The 14,359-nt window shown below is 37.5% G+C and overlaps 1 protein-coding gene across 1 annotated transcript in view; it reads right to left on the reverse strand.

Moving 5' to 3' along the window:
* Positions 1 to 68: 68 nt before the first annotated feature.
* bdp1 (BDP1 general transcription factor IIIB subunit) overlaps positions 69 to 14,359 on the reverse strand; it is a 17,921-nt gene continuing 3,630 nt past the window's right edge. The window contains exons 7-47 of the mRNA XM_016449534.1: positions 14,036 to 14,166; positions 13,748 to 13,842; positions 13,562 to 13,616; positions 13,327 to 13,452; positions 12,983 to 13,207; positions 12,603 to 12,815; positions 11,949 to 12,119; positions 11,778 to 11,853; positions 11,507 to 11,690; positions 10,931 to 11,004; positions 10,650 to 10,823; positions 10,315 to 10,555; positions 9,855 to 9,903; positions 9,171 to 9,313; positions 8,856 to 9,075; positions 8,567 to 8,736; positions 8,400 to 8,457; positions 8,164 to 8,241; positions 7,889 to 8,057; positions 7,671 to 7,813; positions 7,439 to 7,582; positions 7,152 to 7,248; positions 6,957 to 7,056; positions 6,804 to 6,870; positions 6,348 to 6,537; positions 6,036 to 6,240; positions 5,879 to 5,951; positions 5,425 to 5,768; positions 5,099 to 5,323; positions 4,866 to 4,968; positions 4,222 to 4,480; positions 3,810 to 4,143; positions 3,476 to 3,581; positions 3,226 to 3,355; positions 2,986 to 3,148; positions 2,787 to 2,892; positions 2,146 to 2,504; positions 1,714 to 1,807; positions 1,377 to 1,623; positions 1,047 to 1,263; positions 69 to 899 (exon numbers count right to left, since the gene is read on the reverse strand). Coding sequence (XP_016305020.1) covers positions 789 to 899; positions 1,047 to 1,263; positions 1,377 to 1,623; positions 1,714 to 1,807; positions 2,146 to 2,504; positions 2,787 to 2,892; positions 2,986 to 3,148; positions 3,226 to 3,355; positions 3,476 to 3,581; positions 3,810 to 4,143; positions 4,222 to 4,480; positions 4,866 to 4,968; positions 5,099 to 5,323; positions 5,425 to 5,768; positions 5,879 to 5,951; positions 6,036 to 6,240; positions 6,348 to 6,537; positions 6,804 to 6,870; positions 6,957 to 7,056; positions 7,152 to 7,248; positions 7,439 to 7,582; positions 7,671 to 7,813; positions 7,889 to 8,057; positions 8,164 to 8,241; positions 8,400 to 8,457; positions 8,567 to 8,736; positions 8,856 to 9,075; positions 9,171 to 9,313; positions 9,855 to 9,903; positions 10,315 to 10,555; positions 10,650 to 10,823; positions 10,931 to 11,004; positions 11,507 to 11,690; positions 11,778 to 11,853; positions 11,949 to 12,119; positions 12,603 to 12,815; positions 12,983 to 13,207; positions 13,327 to 13,452; positions 13,562 to 13,616; positions 13,748 to 13,842; positions 14,036 to 14,166 — 6,469 coding nt within the window. The 3' untranslated portion in view covers positions 69 to 788. The remainder of the gene's footprint in view (positions 900 to 1,046; positions 1,264 to 1,376; positions 1,624 to 1,713; positions 1,808 to 2,145; positions 2,505 to 2,786; positions 2,893 to 2,985; positions 3,149 to 3,225; positions 3,356 to 3,475; positions 3,582 to 3,809; positions 4,144 to 4,221; positions 4,481 to 4,865; positions 4,969 to 5,098; positions 5,324 to 5,424; positions 5,769 to 5,878; positions 5,952 to 6,035; positions 6,241 to 6,347; positions 6,538 to 6,803; positions 6,871 to 6,956; positions 7,057 to 7,151; positions 7,249 to 7,438; positions 7,583 to 7,670; positions 7,814 to 7,888; positions 8,058 to 8,163; positions 8,242 to 8,399; positions 8,458 to 8,566; positions 8,737 to 8,855; positions 9,076 to 9,170; positions 9,314 to 9,854; positions 9,904 to 10,314; positions 10,556 to 10,649; positions 10,824 to 10,930; positions 11,005 to 11,506; positions 11,691 to 11,777; positions 11,854 to 11,948; positions 12,120 to 12,602; positions 12,816 to 12,982; positions 13,208 to 13,326; positions 13,453 to 13,561; positions 13,617 to 13,747; positions 13,843 to 14,035; positions 14,167 to 14,359) is intronic.

A 14,359-nucleotide genomic window follows, 5' to 3' on the forward strand; every position in this document is an offset into this window, starting at 1 on the left:
TTTGCGTGTATCTTTACATATTATTGATCTCAATAATTGAGTTATGACTCTTATCCAATGTGCTGTTATTTTGTCAAACTTTACATTACATATAGCTTAACAAAATGTTTAATTTCACAAAACTCATGTTCATCATGCTAAAAAACGGACACTCCAAACGCCAGAAATATAATACAGTCGGAATAGTTTGTTCAGTTTAAATCACTCTCTCTTTTTTATTTACATTTTTCCTATTTAAGTGCAGTGTATTTTCTTATTTATAACTTTGCTGTAATATCCAGACTATGCTACAAATTGCAAATACAACTGACTGTTTGCAATATCTAGTTATTTATGAACATTCTTTTTAGTTTATTTAAATTATCACTGAAGAAAGGTATTATAGCCCACAAAAGGGCTTTGCCCTCAGAAAGAAAAACAAAAAGTAACATACAGTACCCATAAAAACAAATATATTTGCACTGAACAATACGATATTTAAACTGAAAAGCAGTAAGTAAATGCCAGTGATAAAATCTGTTGTGTGATGTTCAGCATTAAATAAACAAATAAATAACAGAGCTGTGACTGATGTATCACTGCACGTCATCACACACACACAAAAAAAAAATTAAAGTTTTTATACAAGTTTTTCCTTCATGAACAAAATGTAGTTAGAGAAACTGTATTACTAACAATTCTCTAACAGGTCTATAATTAGAAGTGTAACAGTGTTACACATCATTCACTCTAGTGCAATGAACTGGAATAGTAGAAGAGAAACTGAACCAGAACATCCCAAATAAGAATCAATCCGAATCCACAACTTCAGTGAAGATGTCATCCAGTAAGAAGTGGGACACTTGAACAGGATTCTTATCAGCATCCACATCGGAGACAGGAGGGCTATTTTGAGGAGACTGCACAACAGAGGATGTAGCATTAATAAAAACAACTAATAAAAAAAGATGTCATCAAATTAAACCTTTCAGTTCCTTATCTAACATTAATATAAGGTGTAATAATGTACAGAACACAATGATTTGCTTATAGATCACAGCTTGTACCTGATGATCTGCTGATGTTCGGGAGGGTGTGGTGGACACTCTGGCTGGGGACGAGGTAGGTGTGGATGTGTTCTCATCAGTAGCTGTTAATGGTATACGATGAAGGACAACCCTTGGTGAGTATCCTGGCAGCACAGGCGGCTCCTCATCAGCATGTGATTCTAAACCAGAGCTTCTGCTTCCATGCAAAACCAGAGATGCCTCATGCATCTCATTCCTAAGAGTACAAATAGATTTAGTAGTTGTTTTTACTGTGAACTGCACTAAATATTGTGATTTCAACAAGAATTACATACGGTGTCGTTGGCATGAAATGGAAAGTATCCTTACCCTCTAGAAGTGGTTTTCACAGTGACAGGTGTGCTGTGATGCTTTGGTTGCAGGACACTGCAGATTTCCTCTACAGATAACCTTTCTAGCTGTATCCGACACACACTTGAGATCTCTCCTGTTTGTTGTCTCACTTTTGATGTCTGAGTTCGCTGAGGTGTTGTCGGGGGGGCTTGGGTTGACTTTAGCACACAAGGTTGAACTTTAAAGCGTCTTTCAGGTGATCTTAGTGTCATCTGAAATGTACCTTTTTAAGAGAAATCAGAAAAAAAAAATCAATAGCACAAAATATAATGGGGACAAAGATAAATAAAGTCTATGATGAAGAATGACTGACTTCTTGTTGGTGAGTTTTTTGCTTGTGATGCTGACGGACTCTCATTTGACTTCAAAGTCTTTGGCATGTCAGAAGTAGTGTCTAATTGGTGTACCTATAAAACAGATTTTTGCATTGTCATTTGCACCACCTTGTTTAACGTTTTATATAGGTGAATCTCGAAAAACCTGACCAGGTCACATTTCACTCCAAAAATTAATTAATAGATATTTTGTTCATTTTACTCCCTCAATATATTGTGTCTGGTACGGTGTTTTTTTTCTTTTAAATCATTCTTTTATTAATATTTTTTAAATAATTGTGATTATTTAACGTTTTTGAATAAAGGATTTTTTTTCAGTAAAATGTGATCTAGACACTTCTTCATGAGACTTACCCATAAAAAAATTAATTGTTATGAACCACAATTAAATGCTTCTTAAAATAGCATACTTCACTTGAAATTTCAGAGGGCGTCTCCTCACTCTTTGTCAGACTAAGAGCGATTTGCTCATCCTTATGAGGAATGCTTGAGACACACACTTTTAGGTCCGTGCTGCTCTCTCCAATCTCTTCAGAAACAGGCACAAATGCATCTGACAGCAACATGTGGGAAACTCCTTCACACCAGTTCTCTATCTCATCGGAGTCCATGGGCAGCATATTGCTTTTGAGGGACCACTCTGCTGCTTGAGGGTCCAGGGACTGCTGAGATGTAGTTAAATGTGTCTGTGTAGAGCTGGGCTCACAGAGGTCAGTTTCTGAAGAATCATCTTTTCTTTTTGATAATTTAGGCTTTGGATGCAGTGTGCCTTGAAAAACAGATTCAATATCGATTGAAAGCATGAATTTAGAAGCAACTCCAAAATAATTTGTTCAAATAATAAACGTATGTTAATAGACGCTTAATTTTGACTGAAAAAATAAATAAATAACATGACCAAAATCATTGGTTGTTTTTTTTTCTGGATCTGTTGCTCCCAATGAAAAAGCAAAAGTCATTTTTAATTAGTTTGATTTTTAACAAACTGCTATTTTAACTGCTTTTTAAAAAAATATATTTTGCGTTATATTATTATTTTATACATATTTACCTCTCCTACAGCCAGGTGTTTTCCATTTCACTGCGACAGACTGACTGCTGATGTTCACTTCTGTTTCAGTATTTGTTGGTCTCTCAATATCGGTTGACTTCTTGACCTGTGGCAGTTAGTACATTTATATTTTTGTTGACTTTTTTTATTGGGATAAAAAGTACTCAAGCGACCAATGGCCTGTCAAATAGAAACATACATGGACTGCATCTTCTTTAAGACCAGCTGAGAAGGCCTCTTTGTGAAGGGTGCATTCTGCAGTCTCATCCAATACAGGCACCAAAATATCAGAGAGCACCATGTGAGAAACACCCCCACATGCCTCCTCACAGTCCTCTGAGCCAATGGGCAGCAAGCCAGCACTATGACAGAAAGACCAAACCATCAGTAATTTAACTCATATTTTGATTAAAACTTAAAATGTACAGATCACTCATACCATGTCTCAGCACGGCATTGTGTTGACTCTGACATTATGGTTGACGGAGGAACGGTTTGTGATTGCTCGTCACTCTTAGGGGAATCTCCAGTCTTCCTTTTGGGAAACGTCATCTCTACCAATAACTTGCCTTAAAAGCCAGGGCCATAAAAAGCATCAGAAACGTTACTCAATCAAAGAAAAGTCATCACATTGTTACAGAAACTAAGCAGTGAGTCGAGAAATTACAGTTTCAAAAGTTTTTCACCACCTTTTGCCAGAGTGGGTCTTTTCCTCTTGGGTGATACTGATGGTCCCACATTTGATGATTGTGACACTGCACATGACAGGTCTGCGGTATCTGGATCCTCTCTCACCTGTAGTATAGATTTCAAACAAAAGCCAAATTAATTATGGGTATTAAAATTATGGACATAATAAAACAAAATAATTTTGAGATTGTTAACATCTTTAAAGATTAACTTCAAGTTAATTTTGAAAATGTAAAATATGTGGAAATAAGAATGTACAATTAAATATCCAATATTGACCAATGCCATTAAAACATATCTAACAGTACTCATTATACCATTCAGATAACTAACCTGAGATCTTTTTGCCTCAAGAGGGCTTCTCTTTCCAGTTGTTGTCCATTCCTTGCTCAGATCATCTGCCATTTCCTCACAGACGGGGATCAATATATCAGTCAGCAGCATGTGTGAAACACCTTTATGTGAATGCGTTTCCTGGTCTGCTTCTGCAGCGACGGCCTGCTGGCTCTCTTCACGCATGTGAAGACTGCTTTGGATGGAACTTCCACTAGCCATATGATCACCATCTCCCAATTCAGCAGAAACCGGCATCAATATATCAGACAACACGTGTGCAGCATCCTCATGTCCATCCTCTATTTTCAGTTCCACTGGTTGCAATTCAGTGCTATGACAAAGTAAAAAAATTAGTCTATAATAACTGTACACAGATCTAAGGACATTTATTAAGATATACGTGTCTTACCATGCTGATGTTTTTGCAGTGCTGAATGGTATAAGCTGTTGAAGTTGTGAGGACGAAGCAATCACAGCAGGCTCTCTGTCTAACTCCTCCTTTGGAATATCAGAGAAATCTTCTTGATCAGACCCCTGTTCCACTTTAATGGATTCTTCTTTAATCAGAGGTGCTGGATCATTATACCCGAAGTCAGACTGCTCCTGTCTTGAGAAATCATCTTTAGTAGATGTCGTTTTGGGGATTTTAGGTTTCACTTGCAATTTGCCTTGAGAAGAAGGAAAAAGAGATGATAAAATTGAAATGAAATGAAACCAATCAGGTTTGTTCTCATGAGTCAAGCAAGTAAGTTTGAGCTTCCATTTACCATATCTGATGTGCTTTGTGTGTTGATCAATAAAAGCCCAAATTAAGTGCGTTCATCATATAGCATCTCTCCTTAAGACTTGGATTAAACCACAATTTATATGATTACTTTTACAATATCTAAAAGCATCAAAGTTTCAGCTGACTGACCTTTCGATGGATGGACAAAAATCTCATGGTTTTGGAATAACATGAGGATGAGTAAATGATGACAATTGTCATTGTTGAGTGAACTATCCCTTTAAAAGGATCAAATAAGTCAGTTAAAGGGACATTAATATCATTACCTCTCCTAAACGGCACAGTCTTCTCTTGAGATGCAGATGATGTCACACATGATGCCTCTCTGTAAGTTTCAGGCTTTTTAGCAATATCAGCCATTTTTTCCTTCTGTGGACACAAGTACTAATTAACTCAAGTAATGTGCTCCTAGTAAACTTGAATATTTTACGTAAAAAATTTCATAAGGTACATGATAGAAGGACTAATGTTTTGTTTAAATATAAACAAAAACACTTACTTGGTCACTAACTGCAGAAAGAGATTTCTCACTCTCTGTACGACATACAGAAATGTCCTCAGGTTTTTGGAGCTCACTATCATGAGGGCTTTCCTGTTCCTTATTAAAAACATCCTTCATTTCTCCTGATGAGAGTACGAAGGCATCAGCCAACACCAGGTGTGAAACACCCTCATAACCAGCTTCAGTGTTCTCCTCAGACTCCTTTATGAATGTACTGTGCACCTGTGAAGAAACACTTAGTGAATGACTGATTTATCTTAAATTATAATACAGCAAAAACAGTGTGAATGGTCCGTTTCAACAGAGAACAGCCTCTGACTCACTGGAGGGTCAACAACAGTGTCCTCATCCGTCTGGAGCTCTGTTCTGAGAGGACTTTCCCACTTCACTTGACTCTCAGCTCTCATATCTTCAGAGACTGGCACAAGGGCTGTTGATATCACAGCGTCAGGTCCAGGATGTGCTCTTCTCTCACTCTCTTCAGGGCTTGAGTGGATTTTAGGACCTACTGTTTCCTGTGCAGATGTTTTCTGGTTGGACTCAATCTCAGTTTGTGCTGTGGCTTGAGATGGTGGTACATACTGACTGGGTGCACAGTCAAACTGGCCATTTTTTGAAGGCCCAACCTTCACACCTGGCTTTAGTTTTGGCTTGACCTTTATCTTGCCTTCATGGAAAGATCAGACAGGACATTACCATCTCGTCTCCTTGAATATACCAGGTTTAATATAGCAATTGATATGACAAATAAAAATGTAATGCAAGTGAATTTCCTACATCTCCTTTGAGTGGGAGCTTTAGTTTCTGGGGATTCTGTCAGGATCTCATCCAACTTTGGCACATCTGTTGGCTTTTACCAAAAGAGAAGAAATATGCTACAAAAAATATATACGCTCTGCAAATTATGGTAACAAAAGGGAGTACTACATCATACCATGGCAGAATTACAGGAGAACATCACGGGTGGACTAATTAAAGAGTTCACATCATCACGACTGCTTTCCTGTGAGGATATCAATTGTGTCCTGGCACCATCTACTGCATCCTTTGAAAGAGGATCCAGGGAGTCATCCACTAACTTGTGAGAACTACTTTTACATGGATTACTGGTCTCTTCTGATGCCATATGCAGAGATGCACTACAAAACAAGGTCATCATTGATGAAATGAAATGGGTTAATCAAGAGTGTATTTTTTACTGCATGAAAAGTTATCTAATTAAATCTGGACTGGAAGGGAAATGTACCTGGAAGCCTCTAATGTGACAGAACGAAAATGTGAACTACTCGACAACAGTGAGGCTGTCTGGAATTGTGCTGGCTGCAGTTCATAAGGGGCAGTGCCCTGCTGCCCAAAGGCAGCCTCATGAAATAGCTGAGAGGCTGGAATCTCATATAAAGTTAAAATAAAGGTGGGCTCCTCCTCAGACTGTTTATCTGTGACAAGGAAAAATTGTTAATTGTTTTTAAAAGAACTTCATACTTTTATTCAGCAAGGATGCATTAAATTTCCAGTAAAGATGTTTATAATGTTAAATAAATGCTGTTCTTTTTAACTTTTTATTGAACAAATCTTGAATTGTTTTTAAAATGTATAAGAAATGTTTCTAGAGCACCAATATCAGCATATTAGAATTCTTATAATATTTCATAATATTACAGTTTTTGTTGAATAAATAAATGCAATCATGCATTCATGTCACCTGTATCCACTCCAGCTGAATCTGAAATTTCAGATTTTGCATTTTGATTGAGAGGGGCACTGCATTCCTGCCAGAAAACATTAGTTCAAAAGTATTTATTTCATTCAGCAAACAGAGAATACACAAGGTGTAATGTTTGTCAGGACTCTTCACCTCAGAAGCTTCTGATGGCTCTTCTGTGCAGTCTTGCTTTTCTGAAACCTGCTCACCTGGTATTTGGATGTCTTCAGCTACAGACTCGCTAAACTGCATCCTAAAGCAACATTTAAACCGCATACTATCAGTCATTTAATACGATTATATAAATTCCTAATTATTATCAATTAAAGCTGCAAACAATGTACATACGTGTCCATATCACACAGGTTGCTTGCATGTTCATTGGGAGGTGAAACCAGACTGTGTGCTTCAAATGGTGCTGATGAAGCATCACTGAGAACTGGGTCTACAAGAAACCAATCAAATGAACAGACTCAATCATTTGTGTGTATACATAAAGGATGGTTCCTAGTCAGTTTTATGTTTGAACTTAGTTTAAACATGTGGACTAAATATTTCTATAAAGAAAAGAAAATTAGTTCAAACTAATTAAATATAACAAAAACTTAAGAAAGTGTTAAAAGTCTAAAACTCACCATTTGGTTCATCCAGTTTACGTTCCTGCAAATCCACCTCAGATGACAGAAGCTTATCTTCTCTGGAGATGTTCTCTATGTCATGATCCAAATGACTGTGCCGGGCTTGAACAGGACTCTGAGCTTCTGGCTTTTCGGCAGAATCTAAATGAAGATGTCAAGTCTCAATCATTGGCGGTAGCACTAGTGACCCTTAAAGCGATATTGTCAATCTGAACAACATGAACCCCACCTTCTTTAGGCTCTAAGGTCTGCTGAGGGTTGATCATGACTGGGGGTGTCCCTTCTAGGTTGGGTGTTTGCTTATCAAACTGACTGTGTCTCTCTGGGGCAATATCATCTTGAGTATAAACTGAGGAACCATCCGCAGAACAGCTGCACAGATGCAAAAGATGTTAAAAACATTCAAGACAATTTCAGCCATCTACCGATTCATCTGACAGTGCGCACCTGACTGGAATAATCCTCTTCAGCTCTGTCTGAGATTCCTCAATCATGGCGTCTGTGACTTCAGACTCAACAGGCTCTGAATCCTGTTCCTCCTGATCAGTAATTTGATCTTCATTCTCAGACGTCTGCGATGGAGACCTATCAAATTCTCTTCTTCTTTCAGGCACATCTGTAAAAGTCACTGATTTTTTAACTTTTTTGGAATCTGCTGCAAACCAAGTTAAGCACTTAATTATGGGTTTTTGATGTCTGAAAAAAAGAGTCTTCTATTGCACCTTCATCTGACGGTGTGGTGTCAAGAACCTGGGGCATCCCAAGGATGGGTAAAATCTTACTCGCTCTTGGAGGACTTCCTTATTTAGATAAGTGGTACAGAGACAAAGAAGTAAATTAAAATGAGTTGAAAGGAAAAAGACAAAGACAAAAAAGAAAAGATAAAAAAATAAAAAAAGAAAGATGAAGGGAAAGAAAGACAACCGAATAACAAAAGCAATATTGCTTTTAATATTACCAACTGATGTTAAGGAAGGAAGATCATCTACAGTGGTTTCTGCTTCATCATCCTGGACCTACAAAAGGCATTAAAGAAGAGAAAACTCACAGCAAGTCAAATATTTTTTATGTTTGGCTTTTCCGTCACATGATCAGAACACACACTGAAGTCACAAAATATCTCACCTGAACATCCTGAGGGCCGTTCTCTTCTGGAGTAACACTACATGTGCTCTCTTCCTCAGGACGGTCCCTGTGCTCTTCTACAAGGCATTCATTAGGGGTGTTCTTCACTTGGACTTCCACAGGACTGCTACACTGCAGCTGCACTGAGTCACATTTGAAAGACGGGGTATCTGGATTTGGAAAGAACACATGCCCTCATTCAGAACAGAAAACTACACGGTGTTAAACACTATTCACAGGCCACTGGACAGTCTTCTTAGCTCATGGTTTATATACATCTGAAGCTCACTTTCACTAAAATCTGTTGTCTGTACATTCAGAGGTCTGCGGATGGACTGTGCTGCCCGGCTCAGACTGGGTTTGGGCTTGGAAAACCTCCTTTTTCCGACAATGCTTTGTTGGGCAGAAATGAAGGTGGTGTCGGTTTCCTTTACTTCCTGAGAGGCCCTCTCTTCTAGAGTACCACTAGTAGAGCCCTGTTCCTCAAGACCATCCCTATGCTCTACCACCTGCAAATCACATCAGCAGTCACTGTTTACTACTTGAGTAACGCACAAACAATAACAGATCTCACACACACAGAATAAACTCCTCCAGTACTGACGTGAAGAACTCTGGCAGGTGCTGTGTCCTGCTGACTCTCAGAGGCTGTTGATTCCTCTGCAGTGGTTTGTGCTCTACTCCTGAGGTAGTGCTTCACTTCGTCATGAGACACCAACACAACTGCTCTTTTCAGTAATGTCTGACCTTGAGGGGATATTAAAAGAAGCATTACACCCATTTTCAACTGTTAATATGTGTTGCACCAGAACAACAGCGGTTGGCTGAAGATCAGTGTTTGAGATTAGATAAAGAGCCTAGAAACAGACTCTTGGTAATGTCATCCATTTACATTCATATACATTACCATTCAAATGTTAATACTTTTACTCAGCAAGGATGGATTAAATATTAAAAGTGATGGTAAAGACATTTAAAATGTTTCAAACTGTTTCTATTTCAAATAAATGCTGTTCTTTTGAACTTTATATTCATCAAAGAATCGTGAAAAACTATATATTGCAGCACAACTGACAATAACAAGAAATCTTGTGCACCAAATCAACATATCAGAAAGATTTTGGATAGATCATGTGACACTGAAGACTGGAGTAATGGCTTGAAAACAGTTATTTTAAACAGTAATAAGCATGAGTAAAAAAAAAAAATGATGAGACAAGTGCTCAATTTGTCTAACTGGTCTTACTATGATGCAATAGTTATAAAAACATCAGCAGTGCAGACTTACCATTAACTTCAGATGAAGTCAAAAACTCCAAATGCTGTAAATTTAAACCCTAGAAAGAAAAAAGGTAATTGGTGTATTAAATAAAATGAGCAGTTTAGTCTTTTTATTGGTCTATTTACATTCAAACCCTGAACATAACCATAATTGACATAAAAAAAAAATAATAAATAACATTTTTTTTAGAATAATATTCAATATCAAAAGACTGTACTTTCATTGAAGTACAATGCACTACATAATCAGAGATCCATACATTTAAAGATCACAGCTTTAAAAATTATGCTCTAAAGTATTACAATCAACACCTTTATATTATAGTGATAACTGGCACTCTGTTATGTTAATGCAGGCCCGAAACAGATCCACATCACACCAAAAAATTCCCAGCCTCCCTTTTTTTTTTTTTTTTTTATTTTTTGTGGAAATGTTGAGCACATGTAATTAGAGCTATTTGTTTTACCTCCTCCATACATTGATCAGCCTCTTTAGAGTCTTGCATGCCCACTTGATTCGCCATGGCAGTGCTGCTCATGTCCTCTGGTGACGGATCTGACCCAGTATGACACTGGTCTATCTGATCCCCTTCTGAAGCAGTCAGATTGTGCTTGTTCTTTTCCGCTGTTGTCCGCTGCCCAGGAGAACATTTGAACAAGCTTTGCGAAATCTCCTCCTTAGTTGTGCTCTCTGGAATGAGCTTCTCCCTGACACATTACGAGGCAATTGATGAAGATTTGTAATAGAGGACTACTGAAAGAAAATCCCATACCCTGACCTTGGGAAGATCATTTTGCATACCCTTGATCCTCTTTAACATCAGGGCCTGCTGTCAAGACTTCACTACCATCACCTGAAGCAGTCAGATTGCGCTTGACCTTTTCTGCTCTCATCTGCCGTCCAGGAGAATGCTGCGGGCTCTGGGAGGGCTGAGGTTGGTTTTGGATTTCAGATGAGTTGTGTGAATCTTTTAACCTGTGATGTAATGTAATACAATTTATAACAGATAAAAGATGTTTTTTTTTTTCCAAAAGATCACTGTGTAGTGCTGTAAAGTGCTGAAAGAATGAATCATAATTTACCTTGGTGGAGTTCTTTCCAGAACAACTACAGGCTGATTCTGGAGCTGATCCTCAGCAAGACAGATGATTCTCAACTATAAGAATGAAAATAAATAATAAATAAAAGAAACATGTTTCAGGATTATCCCTAGTTATCACTAATAAAATGAACTAGTGACTACGATTTTGTTAATGGCAAAATGTGTTTTAAAAACAATGGTTTGCTTGGTAAATCAAAAAGCAGCATGATACTGTTCTGTGCACGTAAAGTTTCTATGCGGTAAATAAATCAATGGCAAAAAAAAAAACTATTAAAGAAAAAGGGATATTTCACCCAAACCTTGTCATCCCAAACCTGTTGACTTTCTTCTGTGGAATAAAAAAAAAAGATATTTTGAGAAATGTCTCAATGAATTTCAAAAGCTATTCATACAGGCTTGATCAAGATTGTGAGTAAATGATGACAATTTTCATTTCTGGGTGAACTATCCCTTTAAAACATTATTTTATCCTGGGTGGTTATCTATATACTGTGGTAAACAAACCAAAAAGAGACTAGGCAGGTGTGGAATCAAACTCAGATATGTGAAAACATACCTCATTGTCTGCTTCTCTGCAGCTCTCATCTTGACATTTTTCTACTGTATCCTCAAGCTCTACTGTTGCTTTTGGCTCAGAACAAATTTTGACTTTCCTTTTTGCCAAATTGGGCCTTTTTAAACGTTTGAAGGAGCTTTGTGAAACCTCCTCCTCAGCTGCACTCTCTGGAAAGTGCTTCTCCCTGACATATGAGGCAGTTGATGAAGATTTGCAATTAAGAGTATTGCTGAAAGAAAATCTCGAACTCTGGGAAGATGATTTTACATACCCTTGATCCTCTTCAGCACCAGGGGCTGCTGACGAGACTTCACTACCATCAGCACCCAGCTCAGATCCAGTACACTCTGCGTAAACATACAAATCAGATGACTTTTAAAAAAGCAAACATCAATTTTTAGTGATCACTTTAAAATGTTTTTTTTTTTTTTAAATCCTCAACCTTCCTGTGATGTTTTGCTCTTTTTAGTCTTCCGTTCTCTTTTTGTAGGTTCCTTTTCTCCCTTCTCACCCTTTTTGGAGCGTTTCCGCTTTTTAGATGGGACGGCAGATGCCTCATTGTGCTCCTCATTCACTGCACCACTTTCTCCATCAGTAGGTTCTTCATTCCGTACTGTCAAGTTTACAAAAAGTATATTTTAAACATGCACACTGCAGTTCAAAGGTTTAGGGTGAGTAAGATTTGTCATTATTAAAAGTACTCAAATTCAGCAAAGACTGATCACTAGGGACAGTAAAGACATATCTAATGGTACAAATGATTTCCATTTCAAATAAATGCTGATCTGTTGAGCTTTCAATTCATCAAATCCTGAATCCTGAAAAAACTATCATGGTTTCTACAAAAAATATTAAGCAGGAAATGCTTTCAACATTGATAAGAAATTTTTCTTAAGCACCAAATCAGCATATCTGAATAATTTCCGACAGATCATGTGACTAGATGATCCAGACTAGATCATTGTCTGCTGAAAATTCAACTTTGATATCACAGGAATAAATCACATTTCAAATTGTAACAGTAGTGTATATCTCTCATTTTGATGTCAGAGGGTCTTTAACGTGAGCTCAGTAATGTCAACGTATCAACAGAAACCTTCAAGTGTCTTTTTGTTCTTCTTTTTCTTCTGTTTTTCTTCTATTTTCAATTCTTTCCCCTCCTGGTCACCCTTTTTTGAATGTTTGCGTGTCTTTTTTGATACGGGCATACATGACTGATCTTCATTGTCTGCGTTTACAGAGTCTTCCTCCACCAAGTCATTGTCCACACACACAAGGTCACCATCTTCAGCGTCCATTAAGCATTTGGCTGAAATAATAAACCGATCTAATTGTCATTCAGCTGCTAATTAATACAGGAAATTGTTATGTTCAGACACTGTGTGGGTTTTGGACCATAATGCACTACAAACAACAGACAGAATGGACAAATCTGAATTACAATAATGAGTAATCGCATATAAAAATTTGTCAAACCTTTTTTCGGTGTCTTGTTTTTCTTGCTCGCTTTGCATGTTTTTGGCTCAGTGTCTTTTGTGCGTTTACGCTTCTTGCTTGTGCTTGACGGCACATCCGCTTCATTCATATTACTGCTGTCCTCATTCTCCTTTTCTAAATCAAAACAGACACTGTCCACACTGCACAATTCATCATCATCATTAATGGAGTCTTTGTCCTCAAGCGGTTTCACTTTTTTACCATCTGGGTGAGTGAGAGTAAAAAATAAATGAAATTAAATAACAGTGACACAAACAATACTTTGTGAAAGTGTGGTATAGTGGGTTCTTGAGATCTGAGGCTGCCACTCCAGAGCACATTACCTTTGCCTTTCTTTGCTTTACTGGATTTTACAACCAGTTTTATGGATTTGCCTTTTTGTTTGTCTTTAGCCAAGACCCTCTTCAGCAGGAAACTGAAAAGCTCGCTGTCATATGGTCGCTTATTTCCTAAACAGTCAAAATGTCAGAGCAAGGACTGTGCAGTAGATTTTTTTAACAGCACGATAGACAGACAGACAGAGAGATGGATAAATAGCTAAACTTAAAAAATACTCACTGAATGCTTTATCCACTCGCCATGCATTTGCTCTCTCCTCCTTCTTAAATTTACTCTATCAAAAAGAGAAAGACCAAAGCACACAAACAGATAAAGTCTAAGACCTAATGTGAATCAAACTTAAGGTAATACATTTATACTCGGGGTCAGTCAGTGACATAAGGATGTTATGATTGAGGCTTGTACCTTAATTTCTGCTCTGCTACGGTGAGTCAACAGCTGAGTAATCATGGAGAAGTCTGTTCCCACCATACTGATGGCCAAATAGAACATATCCGTCTCTGAAACGCACAAGCACTAAAATTTCAAGATGCTCTTAACATGTTTCTTCTCATAACTGAGAAGGAATAAACCAATAAAAAGCATTGATCGTTTAACATTCAACCTACTTTTATGCTTGACAAGAGCGCAAACATAAATTCTCATGTTTCTACACAATTATAAACCAAAAGATGTAGCATTTAGTATTCGTACCTCTGACAGACCAGTTTTTCACATAGCATTTTTTCCTGAAACTTGTGTATGTTGTAGTAGAGCCCCGTTCAAACAGTGGATTTGCATTCTCAACAACTGTATCGGACATCCTCTGAACGCGCACTGTCAAACTGAACACGACACTGTAATCAGTCAGTAATTCATGATTATGCATTATATAAGATGAAATAAACTGTTACTGGCTGTGCTAAATGCCATCTTTACATATCTAACCCTGCAGATGCATAATTTCACATATCATTAAACAAAAACAAAACACCTAAAAAAAAAAAAACTATTTCATTACTTGAAAAAGGATAAACC

Source organism: Sinocyclocheilus anshuiensis, unplaced genomic scaffold (genome assembly GCF_001515605.1).
Source record: "Sinocyclocheilus anshuiensis isolate Anshui unplaced genomic scaffold, SAMN03320099.WGS_v1.1 scaffold1615, whole genome shotgun sequence".
Taxonomy (NCBI): Eukaryota; Metazoa; Chordata; class Actinopteri; order Cypriniformes; family Cyprinidae; genus Sinocyclocheilus; species Sinocyclocheilus anshuiensis.